Source organism: Micropterus salmoides, unplaced genomic scaffold (assembly GCF_014851395.1).
Source record: "Micropterus salmoides isolate LMB-PRFRI ecotype aquatic unplaced genomic scaffold, ASM1485139v1 Ms_hic_scaffold_10, whole genome shotgun sequence".
In the NCBI taxonomy this organism is placed as follows: Eukaryota; Metazoa; Chordata; class Actinopteri; order Centrarchiformes; family Centrarchidae; genus Micropterus; species Micropterus salmoides.
This window is the reverse complement of record NW_024040041.1, coordinates 31,398,073-31,416,567: the sequence shown is the minus strand read 5'-3', so window position 1 is coordinate 31,416,567 and position 18,495 is coordinate 31,398,073. Positions and strand designations below refer to the sequence as shown.

General features: G+C 41.1%; 1 protein-coding gene across 1 annotated transcript in view; it reads right to left on the bottom strand.

Annotated features, from left to right (window-relative positions):
* LOC119918024 (transmembrane protease serine 9-like) overlaps nt 1–14,817 on the bottom strand; it is a 20,688-nt gene extending 5,871 nt beyond the window's left edge. Inside the window, exons 1-8 of the mRNA XM_038738529.1 lie at nt 14,714–14,817; nt 10,276–10,296; nt 9,964–10,126; nt 7,392–7,666; nt 6,435–6,580; nt 6,101–6,353; nt 5,273–5,438; nt 4,007–4,146 (exon numbers count right to left, since the gene is read on the bottom strand). Coding sequence (XP_038594457.1) covers nt 4,007–4,146; nt 5,273–5,438; nt 6,101–6,353; nt 6,435–6,580; nt 7,392–7,666; nt 9,964–10,126; nt 10,276–10,296; nt 14,714–14,768 — 1,219 coding nt within the window. The 5' untranslated portion in view covers nt 14,769–14,817. The remainder of the gene's footprint in view (nt 1–4,006; nt 4,147–5,272; nt 5,439–6,100; nt 6,354–6,434; nt 6,581–7,391; nt 7,667–9,963; nt 10,127–10,275; nt 10,297–14,713) is intronic.
* Between the last annotated feature and the right edge of the window lie 3,678 nt (nt 14,818–18,495).

Sequence of the window (18,495 nt, the reverse complement as noted above, 5' to 3'; positions counted from 1 at the left end):
GCAGTTACAAGGAAAACAAAATGGGTCCTAAGACCGACCCCTGAGGCACACCATATTTAACTGGACAGAACGAGGAGACATACTTGTTTACAGACATGCAAAACTTCCTATTTGACAGGTAGGATGAAAACCATTCTAGGGCAGTACCAGAGATCCCCACCCAGTGCCTCAGTCTGTCTAACATGATTCGATTCAATTCAATTTATTTATATAGCGCCAAATCACAACAACAGTTATCTCACAGCGCTTTTCATAGAAGAGCAGGTCTAGACCGTACTCTATGATGCTATTTACAGAAGCCCAACAGTTCCCACCAAGAGCAGCACTAGGCGACAGAGGCAAAGAAAAGAGGCAGGAACCTCGAGCAGAACCATGGCTCAGGGTGGGCGGCCATCTGCCTCGACCGGTTGGGGTGAAGGAGAGAGAGGAGAGAGAGAGAGGGGGCAAGAGAGGAACAGAGAGAAAAAGAGAGGGATGGAAGGAGAGAGAGGGGAGGGAGGCAGCCTACACAATATACACACACAGAGGTACAGACAGTAAAGGTGATGTTGCTATAGACTAAATGAAAAATGGTATAGATATTAGTAGTGTAATGATAACAGTCGTAATGTTATTGATATTAACAATAATAATAACAATAGTCGTTGCAGCAGAGGGTGTCGAGCAGGAACACAGGGGCAGCAGGTGACCCGCAACCACAGATCCAGACTCCACAGCTCCAGAGCCAGAAACACCTGCAGGAAGTGATAGGAGAGAGAGGAGAGGGACGAGAAAGCACAAGACTACCAGAAAGGGGTTGTGTTAGTAACATGCAATAATGGGATGAGGTTGCATACAGAGGGAGAGAAAGTAGAGGAGAGAGGAGCTCAGTGCATCATGGGAAATCCCCCGGCAGTCTAGGCCTATTGCAGCATAACTAAGGGATGGTTCAGGACTCACCTGAGCCAGCCTTAACTATAAGCTTTATCAAAGAGGAAAGTCTTAAGCCTACTCTTAAATGTGGAGATGGTGTCTGCCTCCTGAACCCAAAATGGAACATGGTTCCACAGGAGAGGAGCTTGATAGCTGAACACTCTGGCTCCTAGTCTACTTTTGGAGACTCTAGGAACCACAAGTAACCCTGCATTCTGGGAGCGCAGTGCTCTGGTAGGGTAGTAAGGTCCTATGATGTTGTGATCAATAGTGTCAAAAGCAGCGCTAAGGTCCAGGAGTACCAGGACTGAGCACATGCCTTCATCAGCAGACATTAAAAGGTCATTGGTGACTTTAAGCAGGGCAGTCTCAGTGCTGTGGTACTTCCTGAAACCAGACTGAAACTTTTCAAATATTTTGTTATTTTCCAGTACAGTGAGCAGCTGTTTGGACACAATTCTTTCTAGAATCTTTGCAGTAAAAGGCAGTTTTGAAATTGGTCTAAAATTATGTGGGAGGGAGGGATCTAAAGCAGGTTTCTTTAAAAGTGGGTTCACGCAAGCCGTTTTAAAATAATCAGGGACCCAACCAGTAGATAGGGAGCTGTTGAAAACAGAGATCAAATGGGGCCCAACAGAATCCATTACTTTCAGAAAAAACTTTGTAGGTATAACATCAAGTGGGCTGGAGGACACTCTCATTGTGATACTGTTTTTAAAAGCTCAGACAAGTCGATGGGATAAAACTGGTTAAAACTCTCTTGTTGCTGGTGAGGAACCTCTGAGTAAGAGGCCGCAGGGGTAATAGAGGCTCTGATTGACACCACCTTATTGGTAAAATAAGATAAAAACAATTCACAGTCATCATTACTTCCCGCTGAGGCACAAGGAGGGGTTGGGTTTACCAGCTGATCCACAGTCTTAAACAGAAACCTGGGATTGTGTTTATGTGTAGTAATGAGTTCAGAAAAATAGTGTGTTCTCGCATCCTTAACCATGTTATTGTAATTAATTAATAAATCCTTCAGACTGAGGTAATGGACTTGGAGACTGGATTTTTTCCATCTGCGCTCTGCTTTCCTGCATTCCCTTTTGAGGCTGCGAATGCTGTCATTTATCCAGGGTTGCTTACTAGCTTTAGACGTAGGCCTAACCTTTAGAGGAGAAATAATATTTAGTGACGACAAGCAGATATGATTGAAGTGATCGACCAGATTGTTGGTGTTGGAATCAGACAGGTGTTGGCTTTGGCTCTGAAAGAATGTGCAAAACTTTGAAACACTTTGTTCATTAAAGATGCGAGAACACACGGAGCTCGGTGAGGCGGCATGAGTAACAGGCGAATCACAGCTAAAAACATACATCTGTGGTCAGATATGGTCATGTCCACTAATTCCACAGAGGAAATGCTGACACCCAGGGTAAAAACCAAGTCCAGTGTATGACCACGGTTATGTGTTTGCCCTTCGACATGTTGTTTGAAGTTAAAAGAAGTGGCCATATTTAAAAAGTCAGTTGCATTAACATTGTTGGGGTCATCAACATGAATATTAAAATCGCCACAAAGAACAATTCTGTCATAATTTAAAACCAGAGTAGATAAAAATTCAGGAAGTTCTGATAAAAATCCTATATATCCAAATATGATAGGTTGCAGCCCTCTAACTTTAAGAGTGAGAACTTCAAAGGAGTTAAATTCATCACAGCGTACTTGATTTTAAATTTTTCCTATACACGCTCACTAACCACCACGATCACTGACCCTCGGTTGACTAAAACAATCATATTGAGACGGACACAGTTCAGCTAGCTGGCTATAGTCATTCATTTGCAACCAGGATTCAGTTAAAAGAGATTTGCAGACAAGATAAAATCATTTAAGATAAAAGTCTTACTTGACAGAGATCTCACATTGAAGAGAGCCATTTTAAATGAGTTTGTTCTGGGTGCTGGAGTTGGTGCAGTTGTCCTAATCCTTAAGAGATTACTAATATTTCTGTGTGGGATGTGCACGTTTCGGTTTACTGGTCTATGCGTGATGATGACAGGAATAGAAGTCTGTGGAACAGCGCTGGGAGCAGACCGCTTTACATGCCAGCAGGTGGAGACAGTTGTTTGTGGCAGTGAGGCAGAGATCTGTTCTGTGAGCGGTGGTGTGTCCAGGTGTGCTGCATGAATGATTAGTCATTCACGTAAGTCATGTGTGGACCGCACCACATGCTGTATGAGAGCAGCTAACATTTCTGAGCCCCGTTTGTTAGGGTGAAGTCCGTCTGTAAAAAGAGACATTCTTTGCCAGAAAATATTAAAATTATCCACATAAAACACACGATGAGTCCTGCAGGCGGACTGGAGCCAGTTGTGGAGGCCAAGGAGTCTACTGAAGGGGCCAGCACCACGACCACCTGTGGGAATGGGACCAGAGATAAAAACTGCTTTAAAAAGTTAAGAAGACGGTTAAAATCTGATTTTGTCAGCTCAGACTGCTGAAGAGCTGTGTCATTTGTTCCGACATGGACTATCACTCTTGTGATGGAGGACGGGAGCGATGGCATTAGGTCCTGGAGTTTTTTTAAAAATGTCAGCCGTGGTGGCACCGGGGAAGCAGTGAGTGGTAGCGTTAAAGAAACGGAGGTTTCTGGTTATGGAGTCACCAATTATTAGTGTGGTTGGGGAGAAAAGAGGATGAGGAGATGCCGGTTGTGGGGATCCAGAGCAGGACTGAGCAGAATCTGCTTCAACACTGCGTGCGGACTGAGGATGGAGTGTGTGAGCTGCCGAGTGTTGTGTTGGAGTAGCAGTAACAGACCTGAGAGAAGGGCTACCCGACGGTGCAGGGTAGAGACGGCCTCCGGAGCGTCTGAGCACAGCCTCCTTCAGGATCCTACGTCGGGAAGCGGAGTTTTTTGACCGGGATGACGGCCGCCGATCAGGCCCAACGGCAGACCGGTGGCCCAGCCGATCACCGCTTGCCGCCAGTGCAGGAGATGAAGCCGGTGGAGGAGATGCAACAGTGTCGGCAGGCACTATCCGCTGAAAGGGATCCATATCAGGGAGACTCGAAGCCCCAAGTGCATACGCTGGATGGACCAGACTGTAGTCAGACAGGGCTTCATAGAGGTTGGAGAGGCCGATGTGCGGAGGAGAGGCAGCCCCGTCCGACCCTCTCTTGCAGCCGCGGACCACCACTTCAGCCCAGGTTGACTGATGCTTTTGAGTTGAGCAGTAGGAAAGCCTTGAAAGGGTAGATGGGCCCCATAGCACGGTGTCCTGGATGTTAGCGGTTGCACTAAGAGAAACAATCTCTTTGGCTTGTACTGAAGCCACATCCATAAAGCCAGTCAGCAGGGAATCTTTCTCTTTGAGTTCCTCTGAAAGTCGTTGGATGTCTTCCATAAGGTCAGCAATCTTTTTGTTCACTTTCTTAAAGAGTGTGCAGTCCTCACGGGGCAGAGTTAACTCGGCTAGCATAACGTTAGTCGCTGGAGCTTTGTTGTGATCAGTAGCGTTGATCGCGTTTTTACATCTAGCTTAAAATCCATGTCGGATGACTAAAATCCTTAACCCACATAAAACTCAAGTTAAAAAATAATTTAAAAACTCAAGTTAAATAAAAAGGATATAAAAAATGTAATAAAAAAGTCTGGATTAAAACCGCATAAGAGTCAGGTTTAAGACGGAGTTTCCGACAGGTAGCTACAGACGCCAACGCATGAGTACAGATTGCGTCAGCGATTACGTCAGCTATAAGAGACTTGAGATGCACCCCATGTTTACAGTCCGATTAGCAACTTGTGACACAAGAATGGAGTTGGAGACATCCATGACCGGATTGCTTGTAACAAGTAAATCCCTATCAGACGGTAGCCAATGGGTTCAGAGATTGTATTAGGGGCAAAGCGTTCCACCTCTTTGCTCTCCACACAGTCTGTTAACCTACATGCAATCAAAGCCTGCTCAAACTTGATTGGTTAATAGTAGTCGGACTACAAACAGAAACCATAACACTTATGATGCCAAACTTGCCTACAGACAGAGCTACGTAGGTCAAAAATGAACTTTTTCTAGAATACCCCTCTTTAATCTTGTCCCCTGCCTCTTGGAGCAGCAGTACCCATCCTTTTTGGCTGATGACCCCTCAAAATAAATCATTGTCTGCTTGCTACACATCATCACACCTTAAAACAACACAGTAGCAGAATAATATTTTTCATCTGTCCTGTCCTGTCAATCCTCTTACGACCTCTCCAGTTTATGCTGCGACCCCCTGGAGAGATTCCTGCCCTCAAGTTGGGAACCACTACCTTAGACAGGCTGAACAGCATATGGTTTTTTGTCAATGCCCTACCCTCTCTGCTTACCTTGAGCAGCATTGAGCAGCAGTCATCACCCAGTCATTGTTAATAAGGGTTCCTCCACAGAAGTGGAACCCTGTAGAGGTTTGCAGACTGGCCTGCCAGGGCCAGCTGCCTGCAGAGGCCACCTGTCCTCCAACAATCCTGGTGTTGAGTTTTGGCTGACCACACACTAAGAAGAGATCAAGAGAGACGGGGTTCACAGCAAATACTAACAATAATGAAACTATTTTCAAATGTTCACGTCCAACAACATGTTTAAAACATCCAAATGACAAATGGACAGTGACACTTTGACTTAGCATCTAGTTGTAAGTGAGACTCACATGCTCGAAACACCAATTTATTTGTAAATATAAAATGCGTCATGCTTAATTTACATGGGGGACTTTTGTGATCACTTTTATCACTAAACACATTCAAACTACTCATACTACTACAAGTACTGTCTATTGCTCCAGTCCCTGGTGACACCTTAATGTCACAAAAACATGACAGTAGCAGAAGTTAAAGGGGCCCTCCACTGATTTTACACATGAAGTCAGGTTTACTCTTTATGAAGAGTCGTACTCCTGTGATCACAATTATTTAACGTTATTGTTTTATAAACAACCATGGTGCTGGTATGAAATTCATTATGTACAACAGTTAGTGAACGCATCACCATTCAAATGCACTTCATTATGTAAAACAGTAAATGGACACATCTCCATTCAAATACATTCTAAAACAGAATATGAAACTGTTTGTTAGAAGAAGAAGAAAATATCTAATAAGCTTTCCAAGGCGAAATGTAAAGTTAAAAATCAAAGTCTGGACGTGGTAGGCACTTACCTTGGGCTGCTGTTGGTGGGGTGGTAGGACAGCTTATGCTGAGGTCACCGTCAGTCCCAGCGGAGGTAAAGGTGATGAAGCCTGGCTGGTTGCTGGTGATCCGGCTGTTGATCCAGGACTGATACTGGGATACCCGGGTGTAGCCTGATGGAATTTTAGGCTGGGCACAGCCCTTACTACTGGAAAAACTCACGATTCCCGCCTGGATCCAGCGACCGCCCTGCTTGCTCACCAGCGGACCTCCTCCATCCCCCTTAAAGGAGAGAAACATTTAGGAGAAGGAATCTTTGCAGAAGGTCAAATCTGACACAAACACAGGCATAAAAATGATCACCTGACAGATGTCCTTTCCTCCAGCACTGAACCCAGTGCACATCTTGTTGTTTGTGATCAAGCTCACTCCGTAGTTACAGGTACACTCTCTGTTTCCAACAATCGGCAGCTGCACCTCCATTAGGTTCTGTGGGAAAGGAAGGGACACTGAAGAGACACAAATTCAGGTTAATAAACAAATGGTCACATCTTTTAAAATGGTTGCTACCCTTCGTAGAGTTCAACCTACTCAGATTTAACTCAGGAAAAGTCAGGCTTCATAATAGTATTTAAGATGTAAAGGTGCAACTGCATATTAGGTCCGTTAAACAATAAAATGGAGCCAGGGGAGAGCGGTAATAATCTGAGAAAAATTTCCAAAAGAATATTTTATGAGGTTAAAGTGTTAAATTTACAGGGGGGAAATAATCACAAATTTACAAGAAAAAGCCTGAATATCATCTGATAACCATCATAAAGATTCTTTTAAAAACCTGTCCACCTTAGCTTGCTAGTACAGGCCACTGATCTGTATCACATCTGTATCTCCCTGCCTCTGTGTGTGTGTGTGTTTGAGAGAGTCTTCCCTATCCTGAGTACCTGATGTGTGTCCCCTGGTTGTGTCCCACAACGCTTGTTTGCTCTTGTATAAATGGTTTTCAGTCCCTCTTCAGTCATTGCAGTATGTTGAGGGTTCTGCTTGTCTCTGTGAGGTTGCATTTACCAGTTTTATTTGAATTTAGTTTTGTGTAACAGATCATAACCTTTGTTATAATTTGTTACATGCTTCCATGCTTCCATGGAAGTCACATTATTCTGCTTTTTCCTAATAAACCTTGCAAACTGATGTCAGCGCTCCACTGTTGTGCGTTTGGGCTCAAACCTGCTTATCACTCGATGAATCCTGAGAAAGTTATTGCCACCATTGTAATTAGTTTGTCTCTGAGAATAAATGTAATCCAGGTGCTTTCTGACCCACCTCCAGTTCCAACATTGCCCCAGCCGGTGGCCCAGGAGAGAGTCCCCTTGTAGAAGGTGCTGCCTGTGGCTGCCAGACAGACGGGCTGAATGTAGGTGGTGAAAGTCACGGGTGAGGAGAGCTTCAGGAGGCAGATATCGTTTTCAAAAGTTCCGGAGTTAAAGTTGGGATGAACGATGATCTGTGATACTGTACGAGTCACTTGATTGGGGTTTATTCCCTGTAGACTCTGGAGACCCAGAGACACAGTCAGAGTGCTCGTGGTTACGCCTGATCTGAGGTAATCAGAAGAGAAACAAAACAGTGCAAAGACACGAACTGTAGCAGAACTGTAGTCAAGAGCACTTCAGCAAACACTAAGTCCATATTATAACCACATCTAGTTTGTATGGAGATTAATAGATGTTGCAACAGGGAGATTTCATTTCCACAAGTTAGTAATTTGAATCCTAATATTATAAACAATTCCCTCATCTTAGTCATTCATGTGCTCAATATGCTTTTTTTCCTGACTTACATAAATTGTTCCCTTTAATTATGAGTTAATACTTCAGATTGCACATGTAGTCCATGTTCTTTCCATCTGTTGGTGTGGAGATCAACAGAATATAATGGATGAACATCTCTAAACTGAAAAACACCTGCAATATCTACAGGGGTTTTCCTTTGCAGCAAAACCATCTTTTTACATGGCAGCGACAAACCAGCCAAACATGAGGTCTGTCCCTGTGTCTCAGACCAAAAGCTTAAACTCTATAAACTCCAAAAGGAGACAAAGACACATGGAATCAAGAAATGTCTTTATCTCTGGACGGCATGATTCATTAATGGACACAACTTGTTTGCATGAGGGCAATCTCTGAACCCATCGTTCATCGACTGAAGAGGATTTAGCCTCTGGGAGCAACAGACAATGTTCTGGCTCCTGGTGTGGCTAGTGTAAATCTGGGTCAACACTTCCTTTCACATGCAGCGGTCAATGGGTGCTTCTCACAACTTGGCTGTTTCTGTTTATAGTCTGTATATAGATTGTGTTCTTTATACTGTAGCCTGTGTCGGATTTTTATGTTGTTGTATCTTATTTTACAAAATGTATTATTGTATGAGTAAGCACATCGTGAGCAATGTACAATCCTGAGTCAAATTCCTCATATGTGTACACATACCTGGCAAATAAAACTGATTCTGATTCAATTCTCTTAATTGCATCCACGTTTCCCTCACTTGCAAGGAAATCATGCAAGGAGAGAAGGAACGAGGAAATTTGCTTTTAGAGAAATGTGACGTCCTTTCCTGATTTTATTCTGTTTTCATCAGATGCAGTCGTGATATCGTATGTGCAGGCTTTCTTTCCCTGTGTTTGCTTCTTCTGAGTCTTTAATGCAGTTTTGTGACTCGTTTAGTTTTTTTGTTGTCTATATTTGGACCACACACATGATCAACCTCATGTGACTGAATGGAAATGGCGATAAATGATGTAGAAAGTGTTTCTCTCCATCTCTCTCTGACTTTAATTGTCTCTATAATAAAAATTTATGTGGGAAATTTAAGGAAAAGAAAAATCTTCATAATAAATGAAGAAGGCGAATCATAAAACAAATCACATATAAAACTTGGCAGTGATACACTTGAGTTTAATCAGGCCTATCTGTCTATCTGTATGAAACAGTGTTGCGATACATCAGAACTATCAAATAAAGGGACGTGTCGTCAAAGACCTCTGCCAAGGCGGCACTCGTGTATCTTCACTCATAGCTCCTCAGAGATGGCTCCTTGCTCCTCGGAGCACAAATAAGAGCTTTGGGACGGTCTGCAAGATGCCGGAGAAGAACAACTTCTGGTTCGAGCCAGGAAACAACAAATAAGAGACTTGAGATGCACCCCATGTTGACAGTTCAATTAGCAACATGTGACGCGAGAATTGAGCGGGAGATGTCTATGAACGGATTGTTTCACAGTAACCAGTTTACAAAATTAATAAAGCCAAATAGCTGTCAGACGATAGCCAGTGGGTTTAGAGATTGCATTAGGGGAAAGGGAAACAGCTGGACTACAAACAAGCTGTTTTCAGGATTTCAGAGCGGAGTTTTCTGTGGGAGATGGGAACTCCCTTTGGGGTGGATTATGGGCTTTTTCACTTTGCAAACCTGTTACATGCACAAAAAAAGATTTATAACTAAATAAAGGAGAGGGAAAAAGCCAAAAAGCATAATATGACCTCTCAAAAATTAACCCTAAAATGCATCCTAAACTCTTTCTAGAATAATCCTCTTTAATTTTCTTTCCCTGAAGCAGTAACCATCCTTTTTGGCTAATGACCCCTCAAAATGAATCATTGTCTGCTGATACACATCATCAAAGGTTTAAACAACACACATTTTCTCCTTGAATGGTGATATCGGTCAAATTTCAGTAGCAGAAAAACATTTGTTTTCTGTCCTCTCAGTCCTCTGAAGACCTCTCAGATTTATTTTGTGACCGCTTGGAGAGATTCCTGCCCCCAATTTAGAAACCACTGCCTGTTTACGCCACTGTATGACATGTGGTTTATTTGTCACCACCCTCTGCTTACCTTGCACAGCACTGAGCAGCAGTCATCACCCATTGATTGTTAATGAGGGTTCCTGCACAGAAGTGGGACCCAGAGGTTCGCAGACTGGCCTGCCAGGGCCAGCTGCCTGGAGTGGCCACCTGTCCTCCAACAATCTTGGTGTTGAGTGTTGGCTTACCGCACACTGAGGAGAGAGACAAGACACAGTGGGGAAATAATTAGATAAAAGAAAGTAAAGAAGGTATTAACAACATGTTTACGTCCCAAAAACATGTTTAAAATGTTGAAAAACAGACAGGAAGTAAAAAAGTGACCGTAGAAACTTTGACTTACCACTTAGTTGTGAGTGAGACTCTGAAAACATAAAACAAACAAAATCTTTATGATACAGTAATTGTGTATTTATATTTACTGATATGTCTTGGCTATAGTTCACATAATTGGCTTAAATTAAATCCACACATATTACTTTAATTGCATGCTTACAAGAAACTCTTACTACAAGGACAGACTGAAAAGAATAAGAAAGTAAATTTTTAAGGTGGCTTTAAGTTGCAGAATTATAGGTCTGTGTTAAAATAAATTCAGCGCCTTTAATTTTCAATTCAAGCATAATTCAACTTGACTAGTTAGCTTGTACTAAACTAGATTTCTGGCTCGAAAAATAAATACAAATAATACAACAATAGTGATTGTTATCCAAAGCTTTATTATTATTATTCCGTACGTTTTTTGGCCTTTGATAACTTCAGCATACTTTGTGCTACAAAAACCATTCAGCTATCATAATGTTGAGCTCTTTAAGGACATTATGGGAAATATTCAACTATTTTCTAACTTTTGTACTTTTTAAGCTATTAAGCTTTTTAAGTAATTTTTTTACAATGTAAGTCAGTGGAGAATCATGATTCAGCTGCTTCAGCTTTCAAAGCCTACTACTTCTGCATACTTTCAGCTATTTCTCTCATTTCAACTTTGTTCAAATGTTCAGAAATCTTTAAGCTATTAAAGTTGTATTCAACTTTTTCATATCTTTTATACTTTTTTCACTACAGCTGTTTTAGTTTGATGAACTCTTCAGGCTTTTTTTTGAGTTTATAATGGGGAGCGGATGGGAAAATATTCAAATCCTTTTTAAGCTCCTTCAGCTTTCAAAGCCTACTTCTGCATACTTTAAGCTTTGTTTATCATTTCAATTTTAAAAAGTTGAGAAATCTTTAAGCTATTAAACTTGCATTCAACTTTTTGATATCTTTTATACTTTTTCCACTATCGCGATTTTAGTCTGGTAAAGAAGTCAGGCTTTTTCTGAGTTTATAATGGAAGCGGATGAGACGGAATGTTGTCATCGCTTGAGGGCAGCCAGCTGGAGAACTCATCATAAAAAATCGTGCCAGAACATAGTAAAATTATTTGAAATGCTTGGATACTCGAGCGCACGTTTAGCTCAGTCGGTAGTGTGCGGGACTCCTGGGCCCTGTGTCTAGGTTCAAATTGACAGTAAGGTATCTATTTTACATTAATAACATCTCACTCATTTTGTATTTAATGAAATTATGTCCAAACACATGACCATATGCAGCTAATATTAAACTCCCTTTTAAACTACATTTCTTTGTTTCAACTGCACCACAGTCATTCTCACAAATATTCACATCATATCCAACATGATAACTACCATATGGATGGTGAACAGATCTGGATGGAGCGGGACATTTAAAAAAGGTTTGATGGGCTACAGCAAACTTTTCAAATGTTGAACTCATTGTTCTGCATAAACCAGCATGATTACTGACGACTTAGTAGCCTGCTTAAAATAAAAGTTAGAGACTTACTACTATGTAGAGCATTTTTCTTGCACAAACAACAACCCCAAAATGAAACAGCTGTAACTGGAATAATATTATAATAGTGGTAAGCTATAGCTATATACAATATTCTTTTATATGAAATTATAATGAATATAGTAACCTCCATCATGTAAATAATATTAGGGCTGCGCGATTAATCTAATTGCAATCACAATCGCGATGTCATCACGTGCGATTACATAACCACAAAATAGTGTGCAATTTAATCAGACAGAAAAGGTGTGTGACGCTTTCTTGTCTGTATGCGCTGCACTCTGCTCATTATCTCCGCCCACACCGGGGTCTCACATGTGCCTTTACAAACAGATAAGAACATTTTTTTCTGAGCAGTGTGTGTGCAACCTTTAAGACAACAACCTACCGTAACCCCCACCCCACCGCTAATTGTTCAAAACATAGTCGGACTCGTCACCGGATTGTCACTATTTACATCTCTGACTGGGTGAGATCGTATGAAGTCTGGTAGGAGAAAATGCCACTGAATTTGCGACAATGTGTCGCACAAGGCCAGTGACCCATGAAGCAGGAGCATTTAGCTATGGTGAGAACGATTATGGACTCGATCCGAGATTAACGCTTGAACCCTACTAAAGCCACTGTTGCTTGCTGTCACATGTGCTTATAAGAGCTATGCCATCACCAACCCCCACACAGCAATGATAAACTCAAAGAACAGTGGCTATTTCTTCACATGAAAAGATTTCTGTGATCACTTGAACACACTGACTGGGATGGATGTTAACACCAGAAGGAAAGAAGATTCAACACGTTTTTGAATCAGACGATTTTTATGTATAGCGTAAAATAACTAATATCACAATATGGAATGTTGTAAGATTTTCTTCAGACAAGAATCCCAAGTGAATGAATCCAACGGACTTTGGTGTGTGAAATGACATGACATGTCTCAAAAACTATTGGACTGATTTCTAGAAAACGTTATGTTTTGCAGGCATTGGGTCATAAACCAAATCCCTTTCAATCTCAGCTCACTTAATTGAACTGTGCTTGCTGTACCATCCTGCAGGTACCTTCTGTGGTCTTTATCCTGCCATCACTCTTTACATGAACACAGGTGTCTCTTTGTACTTTGAATAAGTAAATGTTTTAAAATTAAAAAGCATATTGTAAGAACAAATGTTCATGTTGTAATCTTTTTGGGTGAAATATGTGGTTTGCATTGCTGTCCTGAAATTGGACTGTAAGTTAAAAAAATGTTTTTTAAATGTGGATTTTGTTTAATGGAAGTGAAGAAAAAGTAATTGAAAACATACAGTAAATGAAAGTACTGTAAATGACAATATGGTAATAATACTGTAAATAAATGAAAATACAAAAATAATACCGTGAATGAAAATACAGTAATTATACTGTAAATGAAAATACAGTAATAATACTGTGAATGAAAATACAGTAACTATACTGTAAATGAAACTACAGTAATGATACTGTGAATAGAATTACAGTAATGGTACTGTAATTTAATTTACAATAATGGTACTGTAATTGAAATTACAGTAATGATACTGTAAATCCAGCTGCCAGTAAATTATTGTAAAATTTACAGCAACCTTTTAGCTAGCTTTTGAGTTAAATTTTATTTATTAAAATATCCAGTTACAGACCACAATTCAAAATATAAAACATATAGAGTTATAAAATGCAGTAAGGCTCTCAGGCATTTGAACTGCTGTCAGATATTTTTCTCCTGTAGATCAACTTTTCTCATTTAATTTCATCCCTGCTGAGTCAGCACACATGTAGGCATGACTGAAGTAACCTTTTTAAATGTGCATGTGGCACCAATGATTAATCAATTTTTTCTACTCATGTCTAAAACATTGTGCACATCCAAAATCTCTCCCACATATCTGTTTTCTTTTTGCAGAATAACTTACTAATATTTATAGACAAAAGGTGTAATATATAAATATAAATAAAATCACAATCTATGAGAGTACAATCAATATTTTAACAAAACCTTCCTGCCCTGTCCTCTTCTGTGCATTAGCCTGAGTTTATGCTCTGCTGATCCCCTTTAGACCGTCTGACAGAACCTTTTTGGGATGAGAAAAGCGCGCTTTTCTTCATCAGAGATGGCAAATCGAAACTGAAAAGACTTGTAGTCAGACATAAATCTCACCATAAATCCACACAAATGTGCACCTTTAATAGAGTACAGCTCACAGCTGCTTCAGAAGGAAGCTAACATCCCCAATTAGAGTGTATCAAAGTCTTTATTGAGAGTACAACTTTATTAATCACAAAGGTATATGCAAAAAGGAAAGGTCCTATTTCTCCAAGAATGAATGCAAATAGTGACTGTCAGGAAAAATAGCATTTACATCACGCAGCTGCTTCCTGAATTCTTTTTATAATTATCTGATAGAACAGAATAGAATAGAACAATTACAGTAAAGCAGTCCTTGGAAATTAATGTATGTTATTTCACTTTATGCATCCAGGATAACTTTTAAATCAGTCTAAACAAAGCCATGAGTTCAGTGCAAAACTATTTTTATTCCATTACATTTATCTGATTTCTATAATTACTGCTCACATGCAGATTAATCTCTTTTTAAACATGTCAAAAATACATTTGGGTAGTTTTGCCCTTTAATTTCATGAAATATTCCATAAATTTAACAGATTACATAATGACTTTTAAACCTTGACTTTTCATACTTTATTTCTCCTTCTCCTTTTTATAAATAGTTTTGATGTATATTTTGATTCAGTGTGACAGGATCCACTGAGCACTTTGGTTTAGTACATTTTATTGCTCCAATTTTGTAAAGTTTAATTTGAACGCAGGATTTGCATTTGCACGTAATTAAGTAACTTCTCTTACTTAATTAAAAGATTCTTGATCCTCTGTGCACAATGAGGAGGGTTCTTACCTTGTGTCAGGAGAGTCAGCAGAGTTGCCACACAGATCACTTTGTAGAAAGCCATCGCTGCAAGTCCATATCATCAGAAATGCACCTGCTTTAATACCCTTCTTCTCTCTCCCTCCCTCCCTCTCTCTCCCTCCCTCCCTCTCTGTCTACCTCCAACTCAAGCTCACCTGCCCATTGACACGCCCAACATCTCACCTATCACCTGTTTCACAAAACATCAAAAATGTCACGTGTCTAAGCAAAGTACATTTACTCAAGTTCTGTTCTTAAGTATAATATTTGAGTACTTGAAGATTTCCTTTTCACCACCTGTAGTAACTAGTAATGCTTTTAGATTAAGATTTTACACTAAAACAAACCTGATAAACCTTAAAAATACAATGCATTGTCACAGATTAAACCTTTTTGTCCTAATAATAACAATTATAGCTTTATTTGTATAGCCTTTTTCATTACAGGTAACAAAGTGCTTTTAAACTAAGGAAAACAAGTCAAACAAGTTAAAAGACAAACTAAAGCCTTCAAGTTAACTCTGAGAAGTTAGTCTATCTATGTTCTTAACACAATGCTGTCAATGTCTGAGACCCAACTTTAAATAAGTTATAAGCAAGCATGTAATGAGTCGAGCTATTAAGGAAAGCTATCTTAATGTAAGCGCCTGCTGAGCCCCGTTAATCAGCAGAATAGAACTTTAAATCCTAATTACTTACCAGTTTGTCTGCTTTTTCTTTCTGTGGATCTGACATCTCACATAGTCGTTAAGTTATGAATATGATTTGTATTTGGATATTAAAAATAAGAACAGGCCAAAATACATGAGGTCACGTTTCACTTTGACGCTAGAAGTGGCTGTGGCTCAGGAGTAGAGCGGGTTGGCCGTTAATCGGAAGGTTGGCTGTTCTGTTTGAGCACTTAGGCTCAGTGTATGAATGTGTATGACGGGTGAATGCAGATGTAGTGTAAAAGTGCTTTGAGTGGTCAAAAAGACTAGAAAGGCGCTATACAAATACGGAGCATTTAAATCTTCAATGCTGGCACAGCCCCCTGGTGATCAGATGGCCCATTGGTGATCTTGAATAGCCATAATTGGACGATATGAAAAAAGAGAAGATTTCCCAACTCTAGTTGTGGAGCTAATTTAATCTTCTTCATTCCCTGTTGGGAAAAAACCCTGCACACATTTCAAATAATGAGGAATCACTCAGACAGGCTCAGGCTTCCTGTGAACTTGATTTGGAACAAGATGAACCAGGAATCATTGTCACCAAACGTCAGCTTTTATTACATGTCTCTGATTCCAGGACCATCAGCACCGGATCTCCTCAAGGCTGCATTCTTTCCCTCCCTTCTCTTCTCCCTGTACACCAACAGCTGCACCTCCAGTCACCAGTCTGTCAAGCTCCTGAAGTTTGCGGACGACACCACCCTTATTGGGCTCATCTCAGGTGGGGATGAGTCTGCCTACAGGTGGGAGATCGACCATCTGGTGACCTGGTGCAGCTAGAACAGTCTGGAGCTCAACACTCAGAAGACAGTAGAGATGGTCACAGACTTCAGGAAGAGCACAGCCCCACCCTCCCCCATCATCCTGTGTGACTCCCCAGTCACCACTGTGGACTCCTTCCGCTTCCTGGGCACCATCATCTCCCAGGACCTCAAGTGGGAGCTGAACATCGCCTCCCTCACCAAGAAGGCCCAGAAGAGGATGTACTTCCTGCAGCAGCTGAAGAAGTTCAGCCTGCCAAAGACAATGATGGTGCACTTCTACACCGCCATCATCGAGTCCATCCTCACCTCCTCCATCACCATCTGGTATGCTGCTGCCACTGCCAGGGACAAGGGCAGGCTGCAGCGTATCATTCACCCTGCAGAGAAGGTGATTGGCTGCAATCTTGCATCACTTCTGGACCTGAACGCCTCGAGGACTCTGAGGCAAGCAGGAAAGATTGCAGCTGACCCCTCCCACCCCGGACACAAACTGTTTGAGACTCTCCCCTCTGGCAGGAGGCTGCGGTCCATCAGGACCAAAACCTCTTGCCACAAAAACAGTTTCTTCCCGTCTGCAGCTAGACTCATTAACAAGTCCCGGGTCCCCCACTGACACTCCCCCCTTGCAAATGATACAAAATGTCTCTGCACATGTAAATACTGTTTCATCTTGTGTTGTGCACAGACCTGGCACGTTGCACATATTTTTTGTTGATTGTTGATCTTTGTTGTATATTTTTATGTTGTCAGTTTATATATTTATATGTACACAATATTCTCTTCCGTTACATTACTTCTGCATGGCACAGACCCAGAATAATGCATTCCATTCCATATTTACATATTTAACTGTGTGTTTGTCTACGTGTAGCACCTTATCACCATAGCAAATTCCTCGTATGTGTAAAACACTACTTGGCAATAAAGCTCCTTCTGATTCTGATTCTGATTCTGGACCCTCCATTCACATCCAAAATTAACCAGCTGAGGCCCATGGAAAATCAGAGTCACTACAACGTGCTGAGGACTCTTCAAGAGTGTAGGCTGCTCGCTGCTCCTTGGTGACCAACACAAAACCACAGGAAGAGAAGAAGAGTGGGACAGTGTTGGCATACTGTCTGAAGTAACCAGCCTTATGAGTGAGGGGTGTTTTCTGGAAAAGGGAGGCTGCAGCGGTTTTGTTTCTCTTTCGCTTTTCGATCAGAACTGTTTGAAGGGGTGAGTCCACACGTCACACTAGCTAAGCCTGCTGAATTGAAATGGAAGTATTCCAAGAAGTCAGACCCGTGTATGGTGAGAATAGATGAGTGTAAAGATGGTAATGTACACAAAAGAGTATTCACATGCACTGGTCCGGATAAAAGAATGTTGAAGTAGTTACTGGCATACATTCTTCACACCCCACTGTGAACACGGCTAACCTGTTTGAGGTGCCAAATTCAAGAGGGGCAGTTCATAAGTATGACAATGGCCTGATAAAAGATGCCACACATCTGATAGTTCACCCAAAGAAGATTTTTGATGATTTGTTGATTTTTATATTTCCACAGTGGGTTGCATGAAAACATTGATGACCTAATGATCTGTAGTCCATCAAAAGAAGCATGCAACTTTGACACCGTTGTGATGCTATTTTGTCCCTACAACAGTCACAAGGCTAGTCTTTCTAAATGTTGCAAGTGACATATCTGGGACATGTGATCACAGCAGAGGGCAAATCTCTCACGCAAAAGGCATCCTATCTGATTTAAACCAACAACCATACACAAAAATGGAAAAAAGGTGATGAGCTGTTGAGCTTTCTAGGAATTACATCAGTGGCTGTGGCCTGTGACCGGGATCTGACTACCAAACAACAACGCAGCTCCGTGGCGGTCACTCAGTGCAAGTTTGAAATCAACTAATGTGAATCACAAAAGAAGATGTGAAACGCAAGCAAACTCAAACTACACTCCTTCAGTGTTTTGGTAAGACTGCAGCTGAATCTCATGCCGCTCGGGGTGACACCGCAGCTACAGCAGAAGACACAAACATTAAAGTTACTGAAACTACAGAAAACGAGCCAGATGAGGCCAATGTTATCTTAACGTTACCTGGTGAGTGAAAGCAGCATATACGTTATCATTACTGGAACTGTAACAGCATTGTTGGTATATTGAATTGCATCTATTATTAGTTAACTTAAATAACGTTAATGTTGTGGATCAATGAATGCAGGATACAGTGTGTGTGTGTGTGTGTGTGTGTGTGTGTACAGTGGTAGAAGTAGCAGTTCCAGGATGCTTGCTCTTGCA